The 27,034-nt window shown below is 39.4% G+C and overlaps 1 protein-coding gene and 1 long non-coding RNA gene across 7 annotated transcripts in view; one reads left to right on the top strand and one right to left on the bottom strand.

Annotated features, from left to right (window-relative positions):
* MMS22L (MMS22 like, DNA repair protein) overlaps positions 1-2,764 on the bottom strand; it is a 153,330-nt gene extending 150,566 nt beyond the window's left edge. For 3 of the 6 annotated variants that reach the window (XR_004267638.1, XR_004267641.1, XM_032274395.1), the window contains exons 1-3: positions 2,553-2,729; positions 1,779-2,018; positions 725-850 (exon numbers count right to left, since the gene is read on the bottom strand). Coding sequence is in view for 2 of the 6 variants with exons in the window: in XM_032274395.1 (XP_032130286.1) it covers positions 725-850; positions 1,779-1,942 (290 nt within the window). In the remaining 4 variants the exon portion in view is untranslated. Of the gene's footprint in view, positions 1-724; positions 851-1,778; positions 2,019-2,443 lie in introns of all 6 variants that reach the window. The other 3 variants (XR_004267639.1, XM_032274396.1, XR_004267640.1) reach the window with 2 other exon arrangements.
* An 88-nt stretch (positions 2,765-2,852) lies between these two features.
* The window catches only part of LOC116548945, a 1,126,598-nt gene continuing 1,102,416 nt past the window's right edge, over positions 2,853-27,034 (top strand). The window contains exon 1 of the long non-coding RNA XR_004267651.1: positions 2,853-2,946. This is a non-coding gene — a long non-coding RNA (uncharacterized LOC116548945). The remainder of the gene's footprint in view (positions 2,947-27,034) is intronic.

The raw sequence follows: 27,034 nt of genomic DNA, 5'->3' as shown, positions 1-27,034 counted from the left end.
TGGTCAGGCTGGTCTGAAACTCCTGACATCATGATCCACCCTCCTTGGCCTCTCAAAGTGCTGGATTACAGGCATGAGCCACTGCACCCGGCCATGCTCATGGATTCTAAAAGGCCCATATTTTTAAGAAATTCATACTGAAGTATTTATGGGTGAGATGATATGATTCCTAGGATTTGCTTAAAAATACTTAAGTCAAAAGAAAAGGAGACAAGACAGATGAAGGAAATGTAATAAAAAGTTGTTTACTATAACTGAAGGAGGGTATATGGACGTTCATTATATTATTCTTTTGTGTATGTGTAAAATTTTTCATTAAAAAATTTTAAAATGTTGTCCAAATAGAGAATTAGCATTTTTATTACACAGTCTAAATGATTTATTTAGAAAGATCATACTCTAAAGATCACTGAACGACTATGGCTATTGAACAACAAAAGTATTTTAATTTTCTTCCAAAATTATAGTTGAAAGCCTCAAATATTTGTCAATACATGATGTCAAATGCAAAGAATAAAGATTCTGAAAATGAAATGCAACTCATTAAAACCATTACTCATCAAGTGTTGCTGCCTGATTATTGTTACTGGTAAGATAATCAAGTAAGTAACCAGCACAATTCTCCTGGTCTTTTGTAGTATCAGTATTAGAAGCCACCCAACAATGTAGTTTACAAAAGTGAACAACACCTACACTCGCAGAAAGTTAAATAAGAAAAAAATACCTGAATAAATGAAAGAGCTCTCTAGATGAATTCACTAATGCTGTTTCAGTAACCCACTGAATGCCAAATATTTCCGATATATCTTCTTCAAAATTAGTTGGTAAAGGATCAAGATTCAAAATTAATCTGAAATGAAAATTATGTTTTAATCTTATGAAAAGTATGTATTAAGTACCATAATACAACAGCACTCAGGAGGCTAAGGTAGGAGAATCCCTTGAACCCGGGAGGTGGAGGCTGCAGTGATCCGAGATCGCATCATTGCACTCCAGCCTGGGAAACAGAGGGAGGCTCTGTCTCAAAAACAAAACAAAACAAAACAAAAAACACCAAGAAGGATTCTAAAAAACGTATTTCTGCCTGTCTTCACCAGTGGTCTTCAGTTGCAGAATTTCATCCTAGAGGGAACATTTAATTTTTAAAACTGCTAACAGTTATTCTGAGGCATGTCTGGAGAATTGTATCCAACTAATAAAGTGGGTACTCTACGGTCTCTAACAAGGTACAATTACAAAGTCAACAAAAATTAATTTCCTAACTGAAACTGCCTCAGCAGGTATTACCAAAATATTTCAAGAATAGCAGTTTTACTGCAATATGTATGTACCTGCCCAATGTAAAATAAGTCTATAAGACTTCTATATGTATAGGTAGGATTAGAAGGACCAGGGCAACAAAAAATGTTTGCCTTTCTTAAAAATTACAGGAGAGCTTCAGAGTATCATCACACTCTTTCAAAGGAAATACCATTTCAAAAGGCTCGGATAGTTAGGAATTCACTTTAAGTAAAAGAAAGCTTAGTGCCCAGCTCCCTACAGTAAGGGAACATCAGTTAACAAGGAAGTTTTCCCTAATACACAAAATACTTTAGATATGCCCTTACCAAGAAGCCAACAGCAGAACTGATATTCATTTGTACTCTTATGATATACTAAGCTGATTTATAAAACATTGTTTGGTGGACACCAAAATTTAGTGGGCTGAAATGACAACTAACATTCCTAAAAATCTGGTGAATAATCAGATGAGGGAAAAAAATCTGCGTTTCACCTACCGTTTAAGGGCTCCACTGCAGAGGTAGGATTCTCCAGAAAAATGTTTTCCTCCTCCTCTGTTGTCAACAGCACAAGAAAAGCAAGGAGGTTTGCACCACTCCGTCCCCAGCTCCAGCTCTAAGCTGTCAGTCAGGAACGTCGGGGAAACAAAACAGTTCTCCATTGTTTACTTCATGTTCTGAAATGTCTGAAGTTCGTCGTATCCTTAAGGGCTCCAAAGAGAAGGTGTGAAGAGATTCCTGGAGGTGGGGGCCGAGAGATTGGGGGTTACCTCACAAAGTTCCCAAGACGTCCTCCATCACGAAGGAAAAACAAACGAAAAACCCAGACCAAATCCCCAATTCTTCTCCCCTGCCGCTCCGCCCATCGAGGGTGTCAGAACTTAAGACAAAATGCACAACCCACTCTGGCTGTGGCAGGGACTTCGAAACCCGCCCACTAGGTCCGACTCTGCAGCCCAGGACAAGGAGAAAAGGAAAGAAATGTTTCCAGGACAGAGCGTCCTGGGCTCGCCTCCAGCTGCGCCCTCCGCAACGTCACTAACCCGCTCTCCGCCCGTTTCCCAGCAGCAGGGTTGAGAAAGCTCCCTCGCCAGCTGGGGGTGGACACCAGGAAGGCAGTCCCGGGCGCCAACCCCATCCTCCGAGCCGGGGGCAAGACCCACCATGCCCGCGCCCGGCAGCACTCGGGTGGAGAGGGCGGGGAGACTGCATCCCGCGCATCCGGCTGTAGCCGGGACCCCGGGCGACGGTTGCCCGCGGTATCTGTCGTACCTGCTCACACTTCCAGCCCCCGAATTCAGCCTCCTGAGACCCCAACTACAACCAGGAATCTGTGGAGTCTAAACCGCAAACAGGCAAAATTCCCGCCACCGCGCGTCCGCGTACCGGAAAGGCGGGGCCGAGACGCAGCCGGGCCCCGGCAACCAATCCCTTGGCGTTAGCTGCGCGGAAACAGTCGGTGCTCCACGATTCTCGCGAGAGTCTGTCAGCCTGGGACAAAGTATAGAGAAACTTTTTTTTTGGTATGTTTAATTGGTGCCTTCGGCTGGAAGGCGGAGCCTGGTTAAAAAAAAAAAAAGGAACTGCTGCTGAGGCGGAGGAGAGGAGGATTTAAGGACTGTGGGTTTCTCTTCTGGCTCGACTGAAGGGAAGAGATTTAACTCCAGTGAGTACGAAGTGAGTGCCTCTCACACCCACAGTCGCGCCGTCGCCTCTTCTCGCTCTAGGGCCAGCAACTCTTGTTAGAGTGCAGGATACCTTTTATTGTCCATGGACTGTGAGGCAGGCAAGTGTAGCAATGAATTTTCTCTGTAACCGATGGAACAAGTAAACAGAAAATTAGTGTGGGAAACTTTGAAAGCACTACCAACCAGCTTGACCTAATTGACGTTTATAGGTGAGCAACCCAACAGTAGCAGAATTCTCTCTCTCTCTCTCTCTCTCTCTCACACACACACACACACACACACACCATTTCTTAGTAGCAGAATACTTTCTCTCTCTCCCCCTCTCCACACACACACACACACACACACACACATACATCACTTCTTGGTAGCAGAATACTCTCTCCACACACACACACACCACTTCTTAGTAGCAGAATACTCTAGAATATCCTCTCTCTCTCTCTCTGTCTACACACACACACACACACACACACACACACACACACACACTTCTTACAAGAAAACTCCAGGCCAGAGCAGGCACAGTGGTTCATGCCTTTAATCCCAGCACTTTGGGAGGCTGAGGCGAGTGGATCCCTTGAGACTAGGAGGTCCAGATCAGCATGGGAACATGGTGAAACCCGGTCCCTGGTCTCTACCAAAAAAAATAAAAAAATTAGCCAGGCGTGGTCGTGCTCATCTGTAGTCCCAGCTACTTAGGCTGAGGTGGGAGGATCACTTGAGCTGGAGAGGTCAAGGCTGCAGTGAACTGTGAACGTGCCACTGTACTCCAGCCTGGGCACCCAAGCAAGACCCTGTCTCAACCACAACAAAACAAACAAACAAAACCCTCCAGGCCTAATGGCCTTACTGTTAAACTCTCCCAAACATTTAAGGAAGGAATAATACAATTTCTATATTAACTTGTAGAGAAAATAGAAGGAGATTGGATGCTTGTTTTATGAGGCTAGCACCACACTAATATCAAAACCTGACAAAGAAAAGACAAGGCAACTACAATCTGATATCACAAGCAAACATAAAGGCAGAAATGTAAAGAAGCAAAATCCAGCAGTACATAAAAAGGATGACATATGACAGCCGGGCGTGGTGGCTCACGCCTGTAATCCCAGCACTTTGAGAGGCCAAGTGGGCGGATCACTTGAGGTCAGGAGTTTGTGATCAGCCTCGCCAACATGGTGAACCCCCCCCCCCCCCCCGTCTCTACTAAAAATACAAAAATTAGCTGGGTGTGACACGTGCACCTGTAATCCCAGGTACTTGGGAGGTTGAGGCAGGAGAATTGCTTGAACCCAGCATACGGAGATTGCGGTGAGTCAAGATCATGTCACTGCACTACAGAGTGAGACTGCCTGAAAACAAACAAACAAAAAGGATGACATATGACAAGAAAATTAGATTCATGTTAGGAATACAAGGTTATTCAAATGTCTACAAGTAATCAGTTCATTATATCAACAGTCTTTTATTAAAAGAAAAACGATGTCATCTCAATAGATGCTAAAAGAACAGTTGAGAAATTCAACATCTGTTCATGATAAAAACTATCTGCCAACTAAGAATGGAAGAAAACTCCCTACCTGATATGTGATGTCTATGACAAGCCTGCTATTAACATCATACTTAATTATAAAAATGAATTTCCCTAAGATTGAGAAAAAGGCAATGATGTCCACTTTTTCCACTTCTTTCAACATTTTACTGGAGGTAACTAGTCAATGTAATAAGGAAGAGAAAGAAATAAATGTTATATAGATTGGATAAGAAGAAGTAAAACTGTCTTGATTTTCAGATAACATAATTATTCATATAGAAAATCCTAAAGAATCTTTACAAATATCTATAAAAACTAATTTATGAGTTCAGCAAGGTGGCAGAGTTCAATGATATACAAAAATTAATTGTATTTTTATAGACATGGAAAGACCATTTGAAAATTAGAATTTAGAAAATAATATTTAATGATATCAAAATACTAAAATTTAACAAAATATGCACCAGATTTTGTTTGTGAAGGATTGCAAAATATTGCTGAAAAGTATTCAAGAATATTCAAGTAAATAGAATGAGATAGCATAATCATAAATTGGAAGACTCAATATTATTAAAAGTTCTTCCAAAATTTGTCTATGGATTCAAAGGAATGCCAATCTAAATCCTAATCACAGTGGAATTTCTTTTGTAGAAATTGACGAATGCATTCTAAAATTGATATGGAAATGCAAAGGGCCTAGATGAACCAAAACAATTTTGAGTAAGAATACTGTTGAAAGACTTCCAGTACCTGATTTCAGGACTTCTGATTAAGTTACAATAATCAAAACACTGTGATTTTGATCTAAGAATAGACATAGCTAATGTGATAGAATAGAGAATCCAGTAACAGGCCCTATACACATTTGATCAATTGCTTTTTGTCACAGGTGAAAAGGATAGTCTTTTCAAATAGTGAGAGAACTGTTGGATACTGATATACTTAAAACTGAACTTATATTATAAAATTTAACTCAGTAAGGATTATAGAACTAAATGTAAGAGTTAAAACTCTAAAAACGTTTAGATATTCAGCTTGCTAGTACACAAGAAAATACCAGCAAAGAAAAGCAAGAAATAAGGCTAGTCCACAGGAGAAAAACCAAGTGTGTGTGGTATGTCTGTTATGATGTCTGTCATGAATGAAAGAATGGATAAGCTATGTCGAATATTGCTGATAGGTGGAATAATAAAAGAAAACAAATTAATCATTGGGATTGGCAAGAAATAGGTCATTACTAATGTTGATGAACGCCATTTAAGTTGAGTAGTTGGGGAAAAACATCTGATTGAAGTGGGTTGTACAGAAAATGGGAGGTGAATCAGCAAATGCAGAAACTACCCAGGAATTTAACTTAAAGCATAAAAATTAGGGCAGAGGGACATATAGGAATCAAGAAACGGTATTTTGAAGATAAAAGATGTTAGAACATGTTTGTGAGGCTATGGCAATTATTAAATGGAAAGAAAAAAGATGATGAACAAAAGGGGAATAATTGCAAGAAAACAGGTATTGAAAAGATGAGGGAATAGTATACACTACACAGATGATATATCAGCCTCTGATAGGATCAAGAAAATTTTTTTATTGTAATAGGAAGAGTAAACAGTACACAGATTAAGATGGCTGGAGGTGTTGAACTAGGTATTGGAAAATTGAGTTGCTCTTGTTTTATTTCATCTATTTCTCTATGACACATCAACTGGAAGTAAGAAGAAAAAATAATTGTTAGAGATTAGAGAAGAGATGTGATATTGTCATATTGGTGAGAAGAAAAGTATATTTACTAAGGAAAGATAATAAGAATGTCTGAAAGTGTCGTATCATTTGAGATTTGTGACAAAAAATTAGAGTTCAGTCATAATGGTTTTGCCATTTTCTCCAGCACCATTCAGGTACTTGGTAAAAGAGGGGAGGACAGGCTGGGCGCAGTGGCTCACACCAGTAATCCCAACACTTTGGGAGTCCAAGGCAGGTGGATCACTTGAGGTTAGGAGTTCAAGACCAGCTTGGCCAACATGGTAAAACCCTGTTTCTACTAAAAATACAAGAATTGGCTGGTTGTGGAGGCACACACCTGTAGTCCCAGCTACTCAGGGAGGCTGAAGCAGAAGAATTGCTTGAACCTGGGAGATGGAGGTTGCAGTCAGCCAAGATCATGGCACTGCACTCCAGACTGGGTGAGAGAGCAAGTCTCCATCTCAAAAAAAAAAAAAAAAAAAAAAGTGGGGGAGGATATATGATAGAATTTGAATGTTGAATAATAAGTGAACCCATTCTGATCATCTATTCTAGTGTTTTCAGATATCAGACTCAAAGTTAAAAAATGTGTTATTTATGTCATGTTTTGTAGGAGGGAAACTTTTCACAAATTCAGCTTAATATGATATATTCCAATGATTAAAAGGTCTTAGTTTCAGCAAAGTTATCATGATTTTAACTGAAATCTTATTTAAAGTTTAAGACTTTTCCCTCTTATCCCTTAAATGTAAACGAGGATCACCTTACCTCTTTACAGCTCTTATATCTAGAATTGGATTAAACATCGTAGCAATATTTGATCAATATTAAGTACAGTTCTAGTGATCTTATTATTACAGTTGGCCACTGTTGAGGATGCACTGAGATAGTTCAACTCAGTTATGGCTTTTAGTTCTGTGCTGTGCTATTGAAAATACTAGGTTATCTTTATGAGCTATCTATTGCAAATGTTTATACAACCTACCATAGTAAGCTGGCTTTCTGTTGACTCATAGTATTTTAGTGCACTAATTTTGTGCAGCAGATAACGAACTCTTAACCTCTCAAGTGCTACTCCCTGGCACACATAGTATGATTTAAACAACTACTTGAGTAGCAACGGGGAAATGTAGTTGGTTAAGAAGGAACAGCTTTCTATAAAAGGAAAGAGAACTTTTCATACAACTGTTCAGGGCACTAAGTCATTAACAAGGAAATGCACCACATAGAACCTTGAAAAAAACCTATGAACAAAAAACTTCATTATTGATCCTCATTCATTTTTCTGTAGCTTTAGCATCTTTCCCTCCCACATGTGCTCTTAGTCCATCTCCTTTTACCTGCATGAGAGCTTGATCTATTAATTACTACTATTTTTTTTTTTTTGAGACAGAGTCTTACTCTGTTGCCAGGCTAGAGTGCACTGCCATGATCTCGGCTCACCGCAACCTCCACCTTCCGGGTTCAAGCAATTCTCCTGCCTCAGCCTCCTGAATAGCTATGACTACAACTGTGTGTCACCACGCCCAGCTTATTTTTGTAATTTTAGTAGAGACAGGGTTTCACCATGTTGGACAGGATGGTCTTGATTTCTTGATCACCTGATCCACCCACCTCACCCTCCCAAAGTGCTGGGATTACAGGCATGAGCCACGGTGCCCGGCCAGTTACCGTTATTTCTTCAACCTTCAACCACTCCCTCTCTCCTGTCTTCTTTCCCTAAGCCTACTGTGAACAGTATCTTTTAAGGTGCCTCTCAATAATATCTGCCAGTATTCATGTCATTGTGCAGTCTTCTCTCCTTGAGTGTGGGCTGAACCTAAAGACTTGCTTCTGTTGATTAGAATAAAGCAAAAAGTGATGAGATATCACTTCCATGATCAAATTACAAAAGACTGTGATTTATATCTTGCTAGAACTCTCTCTCACTAACATTATTCCCCTCTTGGCTTCTTGACTAGTTCACTTTGATAAAGTAAACAGTCATGTTAGAGAAGCCGACATGGCAAAAACTGAGAGCAGACTCTGGACAATAGGCAGTGAAGAACCATGATCCTCAGTCCATCAGTCCACGAGGAACTGAATTCTGCTAACAAACATCTGAGTGAGTTTGGGAAGCAGATTCTTCTGCAGTTGAGCTTTGAGATGACTAGACCTAGGCAAGTATATAGTAGAGAATTTAATCTTGTCCGAAAAGGAGTCAGGGCCTTTGCCCTTGGCTTATGAAAGGTAATTTCTAAGCCTCTGGAATGTGGTGTCTTATAAGGGTGTCTTTTTTGCCTGGAGCCTAGGATCATACAGGCAAATGTGATTTGGGCTGGCAGTTAGCCATGCCTGAAAGATTAATAATGTAATTTAGGGTGGGTCTTTGAGTCACGTGGCATCAGTCAACCTGGAGACTGAGATAAACCATCTGACTAATCACTGTAACATGCCTTCATAATGAAGACCCACTAAAATGCTGAGCAATGAGGTTCAGGTGAGCTTCCCTGGTTGACAGTATTCTGTGCATATTGTCTCACATTGATGATGGGCAAGTAATCGTGACTTCACTGTGAAAAGAAAACAGAAGTTTGGTACTTTCTCAGACTCTGCCCTATGTGTTTCTTTTCTTGGCTGATTTGAATCTGTATCATTTCCTTGTAACCATAATTGTGAATATAATAGCTTTCAATGAGGCTCTATGAATTTCTCTAGCAAATTTTCAAAGATTAGGGTGATTTTGAGAATCCCTTGAACCTGCAATTGGAGTGAAAATTGAGGGCAGTGCAAGTGTGGACTGTCTGCCCTCAACTTCACAGTTGGCTAAACTCTTTTAGCAACACTGCTGCCAGTTAACCTGGCAAGTTGACCGCACCTGTAAAAGACCTTGAAACAGAGGACTGTGTTAAGCCATCTTCAGATTTCTAGCAGAGATAATAAATTTTGTTAATATAATAAAAATTTGTTATCTTGAGAAACTATGAGATAATAAATTTGTTGTTTCAAGCTACTAAGTCTTGGTGTAACTTATTATATGGCAATAGATAATATAATTAATAACATACTTTAAAAAAAAATACAGCTTGGTTCAAGCCATGAGTTCAATATCAGCTTGGCCAACAAAGCAAAACCCTGTCTCTACAAAAAATTTTGAAAATTAGCTAGGCATCGTGGCACATGCCTATAGTCCTAGCACTTTGAGAGGCAGAAACAAGATAATTGCTTAAGCCCTGGGATTGCTCCATCTCCCAGTAGTTGGAGGCTGCAGTGGGCTATGATTGCACACCGCACTTCAACTTGAGCAACAGAGCAAGATCCTGTCTCTGAAAAACTTTTAAAAATTAAAAAAATAAAGTGGCCAGGCGTAGTGGCTCATGCCTGTAATCCCAGCACTTTGGGTGGCAGACGTGGGTGGATCACTTGAGGTCAGGAGTTTGAGACTAGCCTGGCCAACATAGTGAAACCCTATCTCTATTAAAAATATGAAAATTAGCTGGATGGTAGTGGTGCTCACCTGTAATCCCAGCTATTTGATAGCCTGAGGCTGGAGAATCACTTGAAACCGGGAGGAAGGTGGCAATGAGCCAAGATCGGCTATTGCACTCCTGCCTGGGTGACAGAGTGAGACTCCATCTAAAAAAAAAAAGAAAATTATAATAAGCACCTTTCAGGTCTCATGCTGTCATATGTATCTTTTAACTAACAGCCTTATTTTTAGATCATTTTTACTATCAGTTAAAAAATTTTTTTATCTTTTATTTTTACAGATGGAGTCATGCTATGTTGCCCAGGCTATTCTTAAACTCCTGAGGTCAAGGGATCCTCTCACTTCAGCCTCCACTGTCTATAAAATAGATTAGTAAAAACCAGATGTGCATCAAGAAAAACGTATTAATAGGCCAAATTAGCCTTCTGGCTGTCAGTTTGCAACCCCTCAATTCTATCCTATATCAGAATTTCACTATGCAAATGAAGATGGATTTTAAATATTTTATTTAAAATAAAATATTTCATTTTAAATAGGTAAAACTGTTCTGTGCACTTTACCTTCTGCTTCTTAACACATTTGAAAAGTTACCTGCAGATTTAAAAAGGGGATGGGAATAGGACGCCTGAATTGACAGTCACTCTAACACAATGGGGAGTAAAAGAGGGGTGGCTGTCCAAAGCAAAAGAAGAGTGCTATTACCAAAGAAAAGAGCACAAGTTGCTCTAAGGCCAAGGCAGAAGATGCCTTCCTGCCCTCTTCCTGCTGGTGGGCTTTGCTTACTTTCCTATATACCACTTAATATCACTCTTTCTGTGATGTCACTTCCTATCATAACACCTCCACGTCCAGAAAAGTAAATTATTTTCTCCTTTACTTTTATCATCACCTATAATGTGCCACAGGTAAAATAGCTGGAATATATATATCTTCCTGCCTGTTAGAAGTAGCTTCCTTCAGAGAAAGATTCTACCACACAAGTAGGATGATGCACTGCTTCCTGCCTTGCTTCTAGTCACGATCTCTTGCACTTTTCCCTCAGTTACCTGTTTTCCCCTTCTCCTGCTGTCTTCACAAATTACAGATCCATAGCTGTGTTTCTAAGACTGTAGTAATGATATCTTCTGCAACCTGCTTGCAAGCTCCTCAACCCTAGCCATCTTCCAACACTCTACTTTTTTGAACAAGGACTATACTGAAGGCCCTCCTAATGTTTTACAGTCCTTTCCTAAGCATTCTGAGTTACATTTTTACATCATACAGTGAGTACATGTAGGTTTTTTACATATATATGCAGATAATCATGCCTATGTCTGTTTTCTTACCAGACTATAAGATTAAGATTTATTATTATGTCCTCAGTACTTAGGATAGTACCTGCATATATGGTAGGTCCTTACAAATATTTTTGATTAAATGAGTAGAATGTTGCATTTGGTGTTTACTGATAATTATATCTTTTGGAAATTATATGTTTTAGAAATCTTTTCGAAAGATATTATTATGTCACTTGCTTTGACTCAGAGTTTCTGCTGAGGGACAAACCTGAGAAAAATAGCTGTAATGTACTCAATATTCTAACTGAGGTGCCAGACCACTATTGCAAAGGAGATGCCCAAAATTTGCTTTTATCAGCAAATTCGCTTTTATTAGCTCATCGTGTGTGTGTGTTTGTATAAAATAATTCTCTAGAGTTAGGATTTCTTTAGAGATTAAATATGGAAGGCTGCAATGTTTTCACTCTCCTTTAAGCTAAATAGGGGAACTTCAGAAAATCACTTTGAGAGGCTCACATGTATCTTCTGGCACTCAGAACACACAGAAATTGATCCCTGTCTGCATGCTGACAAATCTAAAGGCAAAAGGTTGGCTAGAGTAGCTCTTGTTGGCAGGGCAAGGAGTGAGTGCTGTGGAAGGAAAAAACTGTACTGTCACTAGGGTAGGGAAACAGTGTGTGAACCCTGAGGCAGGGAGCCAGACCTGGGTTGTCTTGGGAGGGAACTTGTCCAAGAGGACTGCTTGCAGGCATCGGGTAGCATCAACAGAGACTGGAAACCAGGTGGCTGGCAAGCGAAGGCATAAATTGGATCAAACCTCTGCTTAAAACCCTGCAGTGGCTTCCTACTGTACTTAAAGTGGAATCTATACTCCTCACCTTTGTGATTTGAGCCCTTCCTATGCCCACAACCTTATCCTCCACCTCTCTTACAAAGTGTCAGCCACATGGCCTTCTTTCAGTTCCTCTCATGTACTGTATTTTTTGCTGCCTCAAAATGTTTGCACAAACAGTGCCTTATGCCAGGACTGTTTTTTCTCTTGCTTTTTCTAGGCCCGGCTCCTTTATGTCCTTGAGATCTTGGCTAAATTTCCTTTCCTTTTAGAGACTCTCATGGACCCCTCAGTTTAACATAAGTTTTCATAATAATTTGAGTTTGGCAAAGTTGCAAATGGCATAAAACTCAATATAACCACAACTTAACAAGAAAAAAGGTTTCTATTACTCTCACAAGAAAAAAGATTTCTATTCCTCTCAATGCGAGTCATGTAGTCAGTCTAGATCTGGTAGACCTACATGGTGTCAGAATTCAAGGATCCCTAATCCTGTCTTTACAGTGATTGGCCTCTACTTTAAGTTTATGTCATTGTCCATGAGGGCCGTTCCTGCTGCAGCCAGCACATGTATATTTGAACTGTCAGGAAGGAGAAAATGGGAAAAGGGCACAGGCCCTTCCTTCTAAGGTCAATTCTGGAAGTTGCTTATACTACATCTGTTTACATACCACTGGCCTGAACTTAGTCACACACTCCCATTTAGCCACAAGTTAGACAAGCTGGGAAGGATGATCTTTATTCTGAGTGGCCACATGCCTAACTAAAATTAGAGGATAGGTTAAAATGCATATAAGGGACTACTGATAGTTGCTCCCACAAACACCCATCAGTATGTTTTCTCACAGCACTAACTTATAGAGGCTAAGGCTTTTCTTTCTTGTGGAAGCTTTCTTTGATCACTACTAAAGAAAATTTCTGTAATTTACTTTATTCTTTATTTAATCTCATCAGGCAGAGTAGGGGTCTCAATTACAAGTGACAGAAAATTCAGTTTTAAAATGGCTTAACAAGGAAACCAGTTTCATTGCCATTCACATGGAAGTCATGTAACCATTCTGGGATTTGCATGGTACTCTATGGTATCATGGAATAGTTAAGTTATATCAGTCATCAGACTAGCCTGTGGGCTAAATCTGGCTTATCACCTGGTTTTGTAAGTAAAGTTTTATGGGAACACAGCCACTCCTATTGGTTGAAGTATTATTTATAGTTGCTTTCTCACCAACTGTTTCAAACTAATGGCAGAGTTGAACATTGTGGCCCACAAAGTCTAAACTATTTACTTTCTAGCCCTTTGAAGAAAATGTTTGCCAACTCCTGAGTTACATTAATAGGTTTTCTGAATAGCATGTGTTTAAAGGCAATACACTCCTTGGAGCTCTAAGATTGTTTTTCCTTAGAAAGCCAGTAATTGTAAGAAACAGTGTTTTAAATTTGTTCCTACAACACTTCACCCCACCCCCAATATCTTCTTTAATTTCTGTTTACTGTGGGAGATTAGTGAGAATTTTCTCATTTAGCATTTTTAGCTATCTAATCGTCATAATATCACCATTCTAAGAATCAGAGTACTAGAACAGGAAGGTGCCATAGGATTACCCTGTGCCCACTCTGGTGTGCCACCTAGATTCTCCCTCCAGGGGAAAATACTTATTTCCCCAGAAGCTGAAGTGTTGTTGTCAGCTCTTAGCAGTCAACCCTTTTTAGAAGTGCTTTGGGTAAAAAGTGCTTGCTCAAAGTAAGGCATCTGTCATCATAACTGTTGGCACAAATGTATAAATGCCCAGTCTTCCCTATTTCTCTCCTAGCTTGGGATATCTATGAAGGACCATCCCAACTTCCAAGCTCCTATTAGTTGGCCAAGGCCTTATTGAGGTTCCATTGCAGCCCAGCATTTCCTTCTGCCCAGTTCTACTTCTCTTCCTTCCACGTTGTTATTCCCAAGAGTATACCTTGATAGATTTCTTGCATATTAATCTCTAGGGTTTTCCTAGGGAACCCCAACAACGAAAATAACCTAATCCAATTTTCTGATTTTGGAAACTGAATCTTGTGGACTTTCTAAAACATGGAGATGGGAAGAGGAAGAGCCAGAATTTTGGAGCCCAAAGATCTGTGTCCTTTCCACAATAATATGATAACTCATTTAATTGCCAGAATTGTCTGATTACTGTTTAATCCCTTGAGCTTCTGTAAAAAGCAAAACTTAAAGAATCTATGAATTATTATAGGTTCCACTTGATATTTTGATAATGTAATATCAAGAGACTGTATTAATTAAACTTCACTCAGATCTGTTCACTGGGTTATGGTGGATGAGGTGGAGTGAAGATTGTTTAAAGATCAACATACATGATCTGATTCCCATGGATAAACATACATGAGTTTGATTCCCACATTCTGCACTTTCTAAACTGTACAATCTTGGTCAAAGTTCTTAGACCTTCTTAGTAAGATTTATTATCTGAGAATTGGATGTCAACACTACTTATTAGAGGCATAGGGGACCTTCTTCTTATTCTATTAATTTAGTTTACCTGAGAAGTATTATCCATTCTATTTTATTGCATTCTATTCCATGAGGAATAGCTGAGAATTCTAAGGTATTTTCATCAATATAATAGTTAAAGAAAAGGTCTGGCTGGCAAGATGTCTAAATAGGAACAGCTCCAGTCTGGAACAGCTCCAGTCTGCAGCTCCCAGTAAGATCAACGCAGAAGGCAGTTGCTTTCTGTATTTCCAACTGAGGTACCTGGCTCATCTCACTGTAACTGGTTAGACAGTGGATGCAGACCGTGGAGGGTGAGCCAAAGCCGGGTTGGGTATCGCCTCACCTGGGAAGCTCAAGGGATTGGGGAGCTCCCTCCCCTAGCCAAGGGAAGCCCTGAGGGACTGTGCCATGAGGGATGGTGCATTCCAGCAAACATACTATGCTTTTTCCATGGTCTTCACAACCTGCAGACTAGGAGATTCCCTCAGTTGCCTATACCACCAGGGCCCTAGGTTTCAAGCACAAAACTGGGCAGCCATTTGGGTAGACACCAAGCTCTCCGGAGGAGCTTTTTTGTTCATACCCTAGTAGTGCCTGAAATGCCAGTGAGACAGAACTGTTTACTCCCCTGGAAAGAGGGCTGAAGCCAGGGAGCCAAGTAGTCTAGCTCAGTGGATCCCACTCTGACAGCAAGCTAGAATCCACTAGCTTGAAATTCTCACTGCCACCATAGCAGTCGAAAGTCGACCTGAGATACTCAAGCTTGGTGGGGGAAGGGACGTCTGCCATTACTGAGGCTTGAGTAGGCAGTTTTCCCCTCACATTGTAAACAAAGCTGCTGGGACGTTTGAACAGCTTCGCAAAGCCTCTGTAGCCAGACTGCCTATCTAGATTCCTCCTCTAAGGGCAGGACATCTATGAAAGAAATGTAGCAGCAGGGCTTATAGATAACTTTCCCATCTCCCTGGGATAGAGCACCTGGGGAAAAGGGGCGGCTGTGGGTGCAGCTTCAGAAGACTTAAACGTTCCTGCCTACTGGTTCTGAAGGGAGCAGCAGATCTCCCAGAACAGCACTTGAGCTCTGCTAAGGGACAGACAACCTCCTCAAGTGGGTCCCTGACCTCCATGCCTCCTGAGTGGGAGATACCTCCCAGCAGGGGTCAACAGACAAGTCATACAGGAGAGCCCTGGCTGGCATCTGGCAGGTGCCCCTCTGGGATGAAGCTTCCAGAGTAAGGAACAGGCAGTAATCTTTGCTATTCTGCAGCCTCTGCTGCTGATACCCAGGCAAATAGGGTTTGGAGTGGACCTCCAGCAAACGCCAACAGACCTGCAGCAGAGGAGCCTGACAGTTAGAAGGAAAACTGATAAACAGAGAGAAATAGCATCAACATCAACAAAAAGGATGTCTACACAGAAAGCCCATCTGAAAGTCGCCAACATCAAAGACCAAAGGTAGATAAATCCATGAAGATGAGGCAAAAAGACTGAAAATTCCAAAAACCAGAACTCCTCTTCACCTCCAAGGGATCACAACTTCTTACCAGCAAGGGAACAAAACTGAATGGAGAATGAGTTTGACAAATTGACAGAGGTAAGCTTCAGAAGGTGGGTAATAACAAACTCCTCCAAGCTACAGGAGCATATTCTAGCCCAATGCAAGGAAGCTAAGAACCTTGAAAAGAGGTTAGAGGAATTGCTAACTAGAATAACTAGTCTAGAGAACAACATAAATGACCTGATGGAGCTGAAAAACACAGCATGAGAGCTTCATGAAGCATATACAAGTATCAGTATCCAAATTGATCAAGCAGAAGAAAGGATATCAGAGACTGAAGATCAACTTAATGAAATAAAGCATGAAGACAAGATTGGAGAAGAAAGAATGCAAAGGAAGGAACAAAGCCTCCAAGAAATATGGGACTATATGAAAAGACCAAAAACTACATTTGATTGGTATACCTGAAAGTAATGGGGACAATGGAACTGAGTTGGAAAACACTCTTCAGGACATTAATCAGGAGAACTTGCCCAAACTAGCATATCAGGCCAATATTCAAATTCAGGAAATGCAGAGAACATCACAAAGATACTCCTCAAGAAGAGCAATCGCAAGACACATAATCGTCAGATTCACCAAGGTTGAAATAAAGGAAAAAATGTTAAGGGCAGCCAGAGAGAAAGGTTGTGTTACCCACAAAGGGAAGCCCCTCAGACTAACAGCGGATGTCTTGGCAGAAAACCTACAAGCCAGAAGAGAGTAGGGGCCAATATTCAACATTCTTAAAGAAAAGAATTTTCAGCCCAGAATTTCACATTCAGCCAAATTAAGCTTCATAAGTGAAGGAGAAATAAAATTCTTTACAGACAAGCAAATGCTGAGAGCTTTTGTTACCACCAGGCCTGCCTTACAAGAGCTACTAAAGGAAGCACTAAATATGGAAAGGAAAAACCAGTACCAGCCACTGCAAAAACATATACCAAATTGTAAAGCCCATCAGCACTATGAAGAAACTGCATCAACTAACAAGCAAATAACCAGCTAGCATCATAATGACAGGATTAAATTCACACATAAGAATATTAACCTTAAATGTAAATGGGCAAAATGCCTCCTTTAAAAGACACAGACTGGCAAATTGGATAGAGTCAAGACCCATTGGTGTGCTGTATTAAGGAGACCATCTCACTTGCAAGGACACATAGACTCAAAATAAAGGGATGGAGGAATATTTACCCAGGGGGGAAAAAAAAAGCAGTGGTTGCAATTTTAGTGTCTTTTAAAACAGACTTTAAACCAACAAAGATCAAAAAAGACAAAGAAGGGAATTGCATAATGGTAAAGAGATCAATGCAACAAGAAGAGATAACTATCCTAAACATATATGCACTCAGTACAAGAGCAACCAGATTCATAAAGCAAGTTCTTAGAGACCTACAAAGAAACTTAGACACCCACACAATAATAGTGGGAGACATTAACACCCTGCTATCGATATTAGACAGATCAACAAGACAGAAAATTAAAAGGATATTCAGGACTTGAACTCAGCTCTGGACCAAGTGGACCTAACAGACATCTTCAGAACTCTGCACCCTAGATCAACAGCATATACATTTTTCTCAGCACTACATCAGACTTATTCTAAAATGGACTACATAATTGGAAGTAAAACACTTCTCAGCAAATTCAAAAGAACGGAAATCATAACAGTCTCTCAGACCATAGTACAATCAAATTAGAACTCAGGATGTTGAGGCATGTTTTTAATGTGCTTATTGGCTATTCTCATTTTGTGTGTGGGTGTGTGTGTGTGTGTGTGTGTGTGTGTGCTTTTGAGACAGAGTCTTGTACTGTCACCAGGTGCTAGGCTGGAGTGCAGTGACACAATCTCGGCTCACTGCAACCTCTGCCTCCCAGGTTCAAGCAATTCTCCCCCATCAGCCTCCCAAGTAGCTGGGACTATAGGCACATGCCACCATGCCCAGCTAATTTTTGTGTTTTAATAGAGACGGGGTTTCACCACATTGGCCAGGATGGTCTTGATCTCTTGACCATGTGATCCTCCCGCCTTGGCCTACCAAAGTGCTGGGATTACAGGCATGAGCCACCATGCCCAGCCTCATACATTCTTTGGTAAAATGTCTTATGAGATATATATGTTCCATTTATTTTCTCCCAGCATATGGCTTTTCTCTTTTCAATATTATTAATATCAGATATTTATTATTTATTTCCTTCTGTTTGCTTTATCTTTAGTTTTCTCTTTTATTTCTAATTTTTTAAGGAAGAAGCTAGATTGTTGATTTGAGACTTTTCTTCTTTTCTAATAAAGGCATTTAATTCTATTTATTTTCCCCTAAGCAATTATTTAGCTGTGTTACACAAATTTTGATATGTCATATATTCATATTCACTTAATTAAAAATATTTTCTAATTTTCCTTGAGACTTTATTTTTGACTCATAGGTTATAGCAGGTCTTTGAATAACATTGTTTTTCTCAACATCATTTTATTATAACATTAATGAGGGAAAAAAAAAAAAAAACAACAATTCCCAGTTCCCAGCCAGGGCCATTGTCTGTTGGAATTTACACATTTTTCCCACGTCTGCATGGGCTTCTCTGGATACTCTGGTTTCTTCCCACATCTTCAAGATGTGCACATTGAATGAGTTGGCGTGTCTACAAGGTCCCAGTGTGAGTGAGAAAGAGCGTGTGTGTCTGTGAATGCACTTGCAATGGGATGGCATCTTGTACAGGTCAGGTTCCCACATTGGCCCCTGAGCTGCCCAGATAGGCGCCAAACACCCACTACCCTGAACTGGAATAAGTATGTAAACCATTGTCTTACTTGTTTTTATTAATCTTTGCTAAATGTATGTATAGTTCACATTTATTTCAATGTTTAATATTAGAAGTGTTTTAGACTTTATTTAGAAGCTTGGTAATGCTTTTGTGACCAGAAATCTGCTGTGAGAACTTAACTCTTGTTTTTATCAATAGACCTGTAGCAAAACTGTTTATTTTTATAGGTTATTTAGCTCAAAGTTGCAGTTTCCGAGAACCTATTGATGACATTAACTGAGGACTTACTGTGTTTAGTAGTGTGTTCCTTGATTTTCAAATATTTGAAGGTTTTTCAGATATTTTTCTATTATTGATTCTTATTTCATTATGGTCTGAGAACATACTTTGTATGATTTCAGTCCTTTTATTTTTGTTGTTTATTTTACCACCCAAAATATAATCTATTTTGGTGAATGTTTCATGTACACTTGAAAATAATATGTATTCTGCTGTTGTTGGGTAGAGTGTTCCATAAATGTCAACCAGGTCAGGTAGTTGATCATGTTGGTCGGGTTTTTTTATATGCTTGCTGATATTCTCCATGTTCTAGCGATTCCTGAGAGAAATGTTGAAATGTCCACGTATAACAGAAAATTAATCTATTTCTCTTTTCAGTTTTTACTTTGTGTGTTTTGAGGCTCTGTGGTTAGGTTCATACACATTTAGAATTGCTATATCCTATTAGTAAATTGACCCTTTTATCATGATGTAATTTTCTTGTTTATTCCTAGTAACTGTCTTTGTTCCAAAGCCTACTTTGATGCTAATATGGCAACTCCAGCTTTCTTTTCATTAGTGTTTACTATGTAAACACTAATAATTTATAATAACATAACAATTTTGTTTTTAATCTATCTATAATATTATATTAAAACTGAGTTTCATGTAAGCAGCATGTGGTTGGATTTTATTATTTTATTCAACCCAACAGTCTGTCTTTTCATTGGTGTGTTCAACTCGACAGTCTGTCTTTTCATTGGTGGTTATATTTTAATTTAATGTAATTATTGATGTGATTACATTTATGTCTACCATTTTATTATTTTCTGTTTGCCCTATAAAATGAAATAAAAGTAGGCCCCTAGGCAAAACAAAATGGACTCCTTGTGGCAAAAAGAGACCCCAGAAAACTTTAAATCAGATTCTACAGCTTTAACAAAGCAAGAGGTCAGTCAAGCTTTGATATTCACTTAGCTTACTAACTACCACAAGACTTTCATTCCTATAATTAAACAGAAGCCAGTTCCTGCAAAATGTCTAGATTTGTCCTCCAACCTCAACAGACCACCTGTGTTGTGGCCAAACTCTGTTCTATCATCATGGTTTCACCATGACAGCTGACAGCATTATGAAGCATTTCTTCCTGATAAATGACCACCAACCACAGACTGGTTCTGGCCAGTCCACAGAAACTGTGCACAAGATGCCTTTGTGTCCTATGTTTACATTTTGACATAAATAACCCAATTGCATTTCATGTTAATGTTAAATCAGTGCCCCAAAGTGAACGTGGGATGCATATAAAATATTAATATATGTTTACTCACTGAGCATGCATTTGGTTTCCTCCATAAATATTCATAGATTCTCCTATAACCTGCAAAATGTATGTGTTATACCTAACCCCCTTGGACAGAAATCCCAGCCTCTCCCCTTCATCTTTGAAGCATATACTTTTTTTTTTTTTTTTTTTTTTGGCTAGAGGCTTTGTTTCCAAACCCGCAGGATATAATCCTTTACAGGAAGAAAGCTCTCCTTTTTTCTCCTCGACAGCAACTGTCTTTTGTTAACAGCTCTCTGGGTTTTTGTTGTTGTTGTTCCATGTTCCCTCTTATTTGTATTCTTTTAGATTATTTTGTATTCTGCTGACTACTTTTTAGTATTCCATTTTAATTTATTAGCTAGCTTTCTGGCCATATATTCCTTTGTAGGATATTTATAGTGATTTATCCAGGGATCACAATATACATCCTTAATCTCTCAGGATGTGAGCTAATATTTATCACCTTAAATAAAATGTAACCTTACTACCATACAGATCCCTTTACCCTCCCCCTGCTTTTATGGTGTACTTGTCATATTGTTATACTACCTATATTGAAAAGCTACCCAGATATCATGATAACTTTTTATTTCAAGGGTCATATACTATCAGATAAATTGTCTGTTATTTTCCCAAATATTTATTGTATGGTTACTCTTCCTTTATTCCTGAAGTTCCAGATTTCCCTCTGGTATCATTTACCTGCTGCCTGCCTGAAGAATTTTCTTTAGCATTTTTTTTCAACTAAGACTGCTGGCAATGAATTCTTAGTTTTTTTTCATCTGATGATGTCTCTATTCACCTGCAAGTTCCTGAAGGATCTTTTCAGAAGATGTATTATTCTGCATTGACAATTATTCTTTCAGCATTTAAAAGGTGGTGTTCTATTGTATTCTAACCTCAATGTTTTCTCATAAGAAGCTGCAGTCATTCAAAAAATTGTTCCCTTAGTGTACTGTGTCATTTTCTCTGGTGGCTTTTAATATTTTTTTTCTTTATCTTTGGCTTCCAATAGTTTTATAAGGTTGAGTGTAGTCATAATTTCTTTAATTTGTCCTGTTTAAGGTTTATTTACCTACTTGATTCTGAGACATTTTAGACATTCCTTCTTTAAATATTTTTCAGCACTTATTTCTTTCTTATCTTCTTCAGGAAAGCCAACTACATGGGTGTTATGTCTTTCGATATTGTCCCACATGTCCATGGGGCTTTGTTCACTTTTTTTCAATCTTTTTTCTCTCTCTTGTTCAGATTACACAATTTTTATTGATTAACCTTCAAGTTCACTAACATCCCTCCTGTCATCCCCATTCTGCCACTGCACTCATCTTGTGAACTTATTTCAGATATGGTGTTTGTTGGTTCTAAAACTTCTCATTGGTTCTTTTTTACTTTCTATTTTTCTTCAGAGAACTCCTATCTTGCAATTTATTTCTAGAATGGTCACTTTTACCTCTTGAAGGATGGTTAAATAATAACTGCTTTAATACCTATATGTGATAATCCTAATATATGATCATTCCAGGGCTGGCATCTGTTAATTGTATTCTCTCTTAAGATTTGATCAGATTTGCTGATTTATTGTGTGTCTAGTAATTTTGGATTATATCCTCTGCATTTTCTTGTGTTGTAACACTTTGTTAAAATCCTTCAAATAATGTTTTTTAACGTGAGGCAGGGAATGGAGAGAAGCCTTGTTTTAGGAATTAATCCATCTAGTTAGTTTCAGGCTGTTTTGTTTCAATTTCTGTTGGTGAATGTCTACGTCTTTTCAGTTTTCAAAGCATTTGTTATGTTCTTTGGGTGTCTCCCTCAGATATGACACTCAAGTGTTAGTTTGAGGCTTAGGCAGTAGGTTTTTAAACCTTTTGCTATGTTTCTTTGGTTATGTTTCACTCATGCATAACTTGTGGATGAGCCAAGGACTTGTATTGATTCATATGCAGAAATGAGTGATCTCCTCTAGCTCTATCCTCACCAAGATTTCCTCCAAGTCTCTGGCTTCTAGGGACTCTTCTAATTCTTCAGAATAGAAATATAGGTTTTTTTCAGGTGAAGTCTTCTTGAACTGCCACTTAGTTTCTTGTGATAAGGCTGTTATCCAGAAAAAGTGATGAAAGTAAAGAGGGAAAACACACACACAGACACACAGACACACAGACACACAGACACACACACACACACACACACACACACACACACACAACCACAGAGCTCTTTCTTTCCCCAAAACATACACAGTGCAATAAAGGCATCTTTTCCTGTTCCATCTATACTGAGGTGGTTTTCTCTAAGTTTTAGGTGTCCACCCTACCTCCATCAGTTAATGCAGCACCATGACTATGCCTGGACTTGGGGAAGGACTGGGAGAGAAAAAAAGAGAAAACAAAATGAGGGTTTCCCTCAACATTCTTCTGTTTGAAAAGATCTCTTTTCCTGGTCCTCCAGCAAGAGAGAGGGATTTGTCTTGGAGATTTTGTTGTGCATGCTGACAATGGAGTTCCCCAGTTCAGTCCACCCTTCAATCAAAACTGTGAGATAGAAGAAATCATAGAAAACTTATTATCACCATACCAGTCATCCTTTTTAAAAATTTTGACTTTCCCTACCAATTTGTCTGGTCATCTGTAAGCTCCAAAATCCTCAGCTATTTGGTTTTTTGTTTGTTTCTTTTAATTATCCAGAGTATTTAGTTATAATTGATGGGAAAGGTAGATTCTAATGGGGTTACTCCATTTTGATCAGAACTGTACCATAGGTGATCCTATCAAACATAATTGTCACATTGTATAGGAGGATGCAAAGACTAATCAAGATGTCAGTAGCTACTATTATAGGAAGTCACCTGATATTTAATTTCTGTCTCTTCATTTATTAGAGATAATACCACCTTGCTGTGACTTTTTTTCTAAAGTGTATTTTAAGTTGCAGCTTAATATATGTGATATCCCATTTGTGTATCACAGCAAAAGTTATATGCGTAAGGTTACACAGAGATTACACACTGAACTAGCTACTCGTTAAAATTGTGGAAGTAGGGAATGAAGGCATACCTTTTTATTTATTTATTTATTGAGACAAAGTCTCACTCTGTCACCCAGGCTGGAGTACAGTGGCACGATCTCAGTGCACTGCAACCTCCGCCTTAAGTGCTTGACCAATTCCCTTGCCTCAGCCTTCCGAGTAACTGGAATTACAGGCACCTGCCACTACACCCAGCTAATTTTTGTATTTTTAGTAGAGACAGGATTTCACCATTTTGGCCAGGTTGGTCTTGAACTCCTGGCCTCGTGATTCACCCACCTTGGACTCCCAAAGTGCTGTGATTACATGCATTAGCCACTGTGCCTGGGCCAGCACACCTTTTTAAAACACTATACATGTTTGTATTGTTGGAACGTTAGAAATGACCAAACCAACCTACAAAGAAAAGAAGAATCCTCCTTATCTTAAAACGTATAGATAGTGTCAGCTTTCACAGATTTCAGATGATTTATGTCTGATTTCTAGCTACAATAGAAACTTTTGGTGGGTGTCTGCTCAGCTTGTCACAACTTTCCTTCTTTCTTTAAGAATCCTCCTCCCAGCACACACTTCCCAGAAGGCTGTCCCTTGGCAGCCATGTAGATAATAAAGACCCAGTCTCCCTGGCCAACTGAAGGATTCTGTCTCCTGAAGATTTATAATGGGAACTGAAGGGGCTAGCTTATTCTGGACTGTACACTTGTTCTGAGGTAATTTGCTTAAGGAGCTGTAGGGCAGCCACCTTCTACCACACATGGCAGTAAGTAGAGAACTGGTCGCTGTGGCTCATGTCTATAATCCCAGCACTTTGAGATTCAGAGGCAGGTGGATTGCTTGAGTCCAGGAGTTTGAGACTAGCCTAGGTAACATAGCAAGCAAGACCCATCTCTACCAAAAAAAAAAAAATAATTAGTTGGTTGTGATGATGGGCACACCTGTAGTCCCAGCTTATCTGGAGACTGAAGTAGGAGGATCACTTAAACCCAAGAGTTCACGGCTACTGTGAACAGCTGATTGTGCCACTGTGCTTCAGCCTGGGTGACAGAGTGAGACTCCATCTCTTAAAAAAATATTTATTAAAGAAATAAATAAAATAAGCAGAATAAATCATTCAGCAGAAAGGGGAGAAAAAAAAGCATAGAAAAGTGCAAATAAAAAACCAAGAGGTCAGAGAAAGAGATGAGAATAAAACATAATGAGAAGGAGGTGGAGATTAAGCAAAAAATAAACTGAGAGAAGAGCTGAATTGTTCCTAAAGCCTTTAAAATTTCCTAGTTGTATTAGTCTATTCTCATGTTGCTAATAAAGATATACCCAAGACTGGGTAATTCATATAGAAAAAGAGGTTTAGGATAGGCACAGTGGCTCATGCCTATAATCCCAGCACTTTGGGAGGCCAAGGCAGGTGGATCACCTGAGGTCAGGTGTTTGAGACCAGCCGGGCCAACATGGTGAAAGCCCATCTGTACTAAAAATATGTAAAATTAGCCAGGTGTGGTAGTGCACGCCTGTAATACCAGCTACATGGGAGGCTGAGGCAGGATAATTGTTTCAAACAGGGAGGTGGAGGTTGCAGTGAGCCAATATCATGTCACTGTACTCCAGTCTGGCAAACAGAGGGAGACTTTGTCTCAGAAATAAATAAATAAATAATAAATAAATAAATAAATAAATGAGGTTAAATGGACTCACAATTCAACATGACTGGGGAGGCCTCACAATCATGATGGAAGGCAAAGCAGGAACAAAGACACATCTTACCTGGAAGCAGGCAAAAGAAAATGAGAACCAAATGAAAGGGATTTTCCATTGTAAAACCATTAGGTCTCATGAGACTTATTCACTACCATGAGAACATCATGGGGGAAACCATGATTTAATGATCTCCCACCAGGTCTCTCCCACAACACGTGGGAATTATGGGAGCTAGAATTCAAGATGAGATTTGGATGGGGACAAAACCAAAACATCACTAGTCCAGTGCTTATTGTGGCCTTTCAACATTGTTATCATTTCATTCAAGGACATAATCATGTATTTTTATAATAATTATTCCATTTTCCTTAAATTGCCTGAACTAAGACGTTATATTTTTATCCCTAAGTAGAAAACCATCAACATTACAGGAAAACTGTGACTTAGATAACTATGATTTTATTATTATTTTGAAAAGAAAGATATGGTTGTGATTGTACATGTATGTAACAGCTCTAAGAAGATATAATCACTATGGCCATATCTTACCTTAAATGGGGAGCATAGCATGAAAAAATTCTATAGTAAATTTGGGAAAGGGTGGGAGCATGTGGATTAATTAGGAAAAAACATATTTCTGGCAGTCTTGGAATGAACAATTGTATTAGTCCATTCTTGCGTTGATATAAAGAACTACCGGAGAGTGGGTAATTTATAAAGAAAACAGCTTTAATTGGCTCACAGTTCTGCAGGCTATATAGGAAGCATAGCTGGAGAGGCCTCAGGAAACTTACAATCATGGCAGAAGGTGAAGAGAAAGGAGGCACATCTTACATGGGTGGAGCATGAGGAGGAGAGAGAGGGGAGAGGTGCCACACACTTTTAGACAACCAGATTTTGCCCTGGGGCAGTGGCTCAAGCTTGTAATCCCAGCACTTTGGGAAGCTGAGGTGGGCATATCACTTGAGGCCAGGAATTCAAAACCAGCCTGGGCAACATGGCAAAACCCTGTTTCTATTTTAAAAAATACAAAAAAGTAGCCAGGTGTGATGGCACATGCCTGTAATCCCAGCTACTTGGTTGGCTGAGGCAGGAGAATTGCTTGAACCCAGGAGGCAGAGGTCACAGTGAGCCGAGATTGTGTCACTGTATTCCAGTTTGGGCTACAGAGCAAGGCTCTGTCTCAATAAATAAATAAGTAAATAAATAAAAATAAATAAATAATCAGATCTCATGGAATTCACTTACTATCGTGAGAACCGCAAAGGGGAAATCTGCCTGCATGATCCAATTGTCTCCCACCAGATTAAAATTCTCCATGAGATCTGGGCAGGGACGACACTAAGGATTACAATTCTACATGAGATTTGGGCAGGGACACAAATCCAAACCATATCAATAATTTACTCAGAAAAAATTATCTATAAGCATTCATTCAACAAATATATTTTGATCAGCTACTACTTCCCGAGTATAATTGTAAGTGCTGGAGTTGGAGTAGTGAATAAAATAAGGCCTTACTCACATGGAGTTTATGCTCTAGGGGCAAGGAGGCAAAACAAACAAATACAAAATAGGGGTGTTAGGTGCTATTTTTAAAAATAAAGTAGGGGTTAAAGAATACCTTGGCAGGATGCTACTTTGTATAAGAAGGCCTATGGAAGCCTTGCTGATAAGGTGGCATTTAAGTTGAGAACTGACGAAAGTTTGGGAGCAAGCCTAGCTGATCTCTGCAGACCATGGGTGGCGACTTGGAACCAGAGCACAATTTCCTGTGTGAAGTACGAAAGGGTGAGAGCGGTAAGTGTTGGGACCAGGAGTGGACATGTCATGAAGAAGGCCAGATCATCCTGGCAATAAGCACTCTGGATTTTACTCTGAGCACAGTAGGAAATGTTAGAAATGTTTGGGCAGAGAAGCGAAACAACTAAATTCCTAGCAAATCACTCTTACTGCAGTGGGAAGAATAGACCCTATGGGGTGAGTCTGGATGTGGGGTGACCAATTAGTAGGCTCTTGGAATACTCTAGGTGAGAAAATTTAGTAGTTTAGACTAAGCAGAAATGGTGAAATATAGTGCAGATGTATTTAAGGTGATGCTGAC

The sequence above is a fragment of the Sapajus apella genome, unplaced genomic scaffold (assembly GCF_009761245.1).
Source record: "Sapajus apella isolate SASKATOON/1434 unplaced genomic scaffold, GSC_monkey_1.0 scaffold6, whole genome shotgun sequence".
NCBI lineage: Eukaryota > Metazoa > Chordata > Mammalia > Primates > Cebidae > Sapajus > Sapajus apella.
This window is presented reverse-complemented; position numbering and strand designations above follow the sequence as displayed.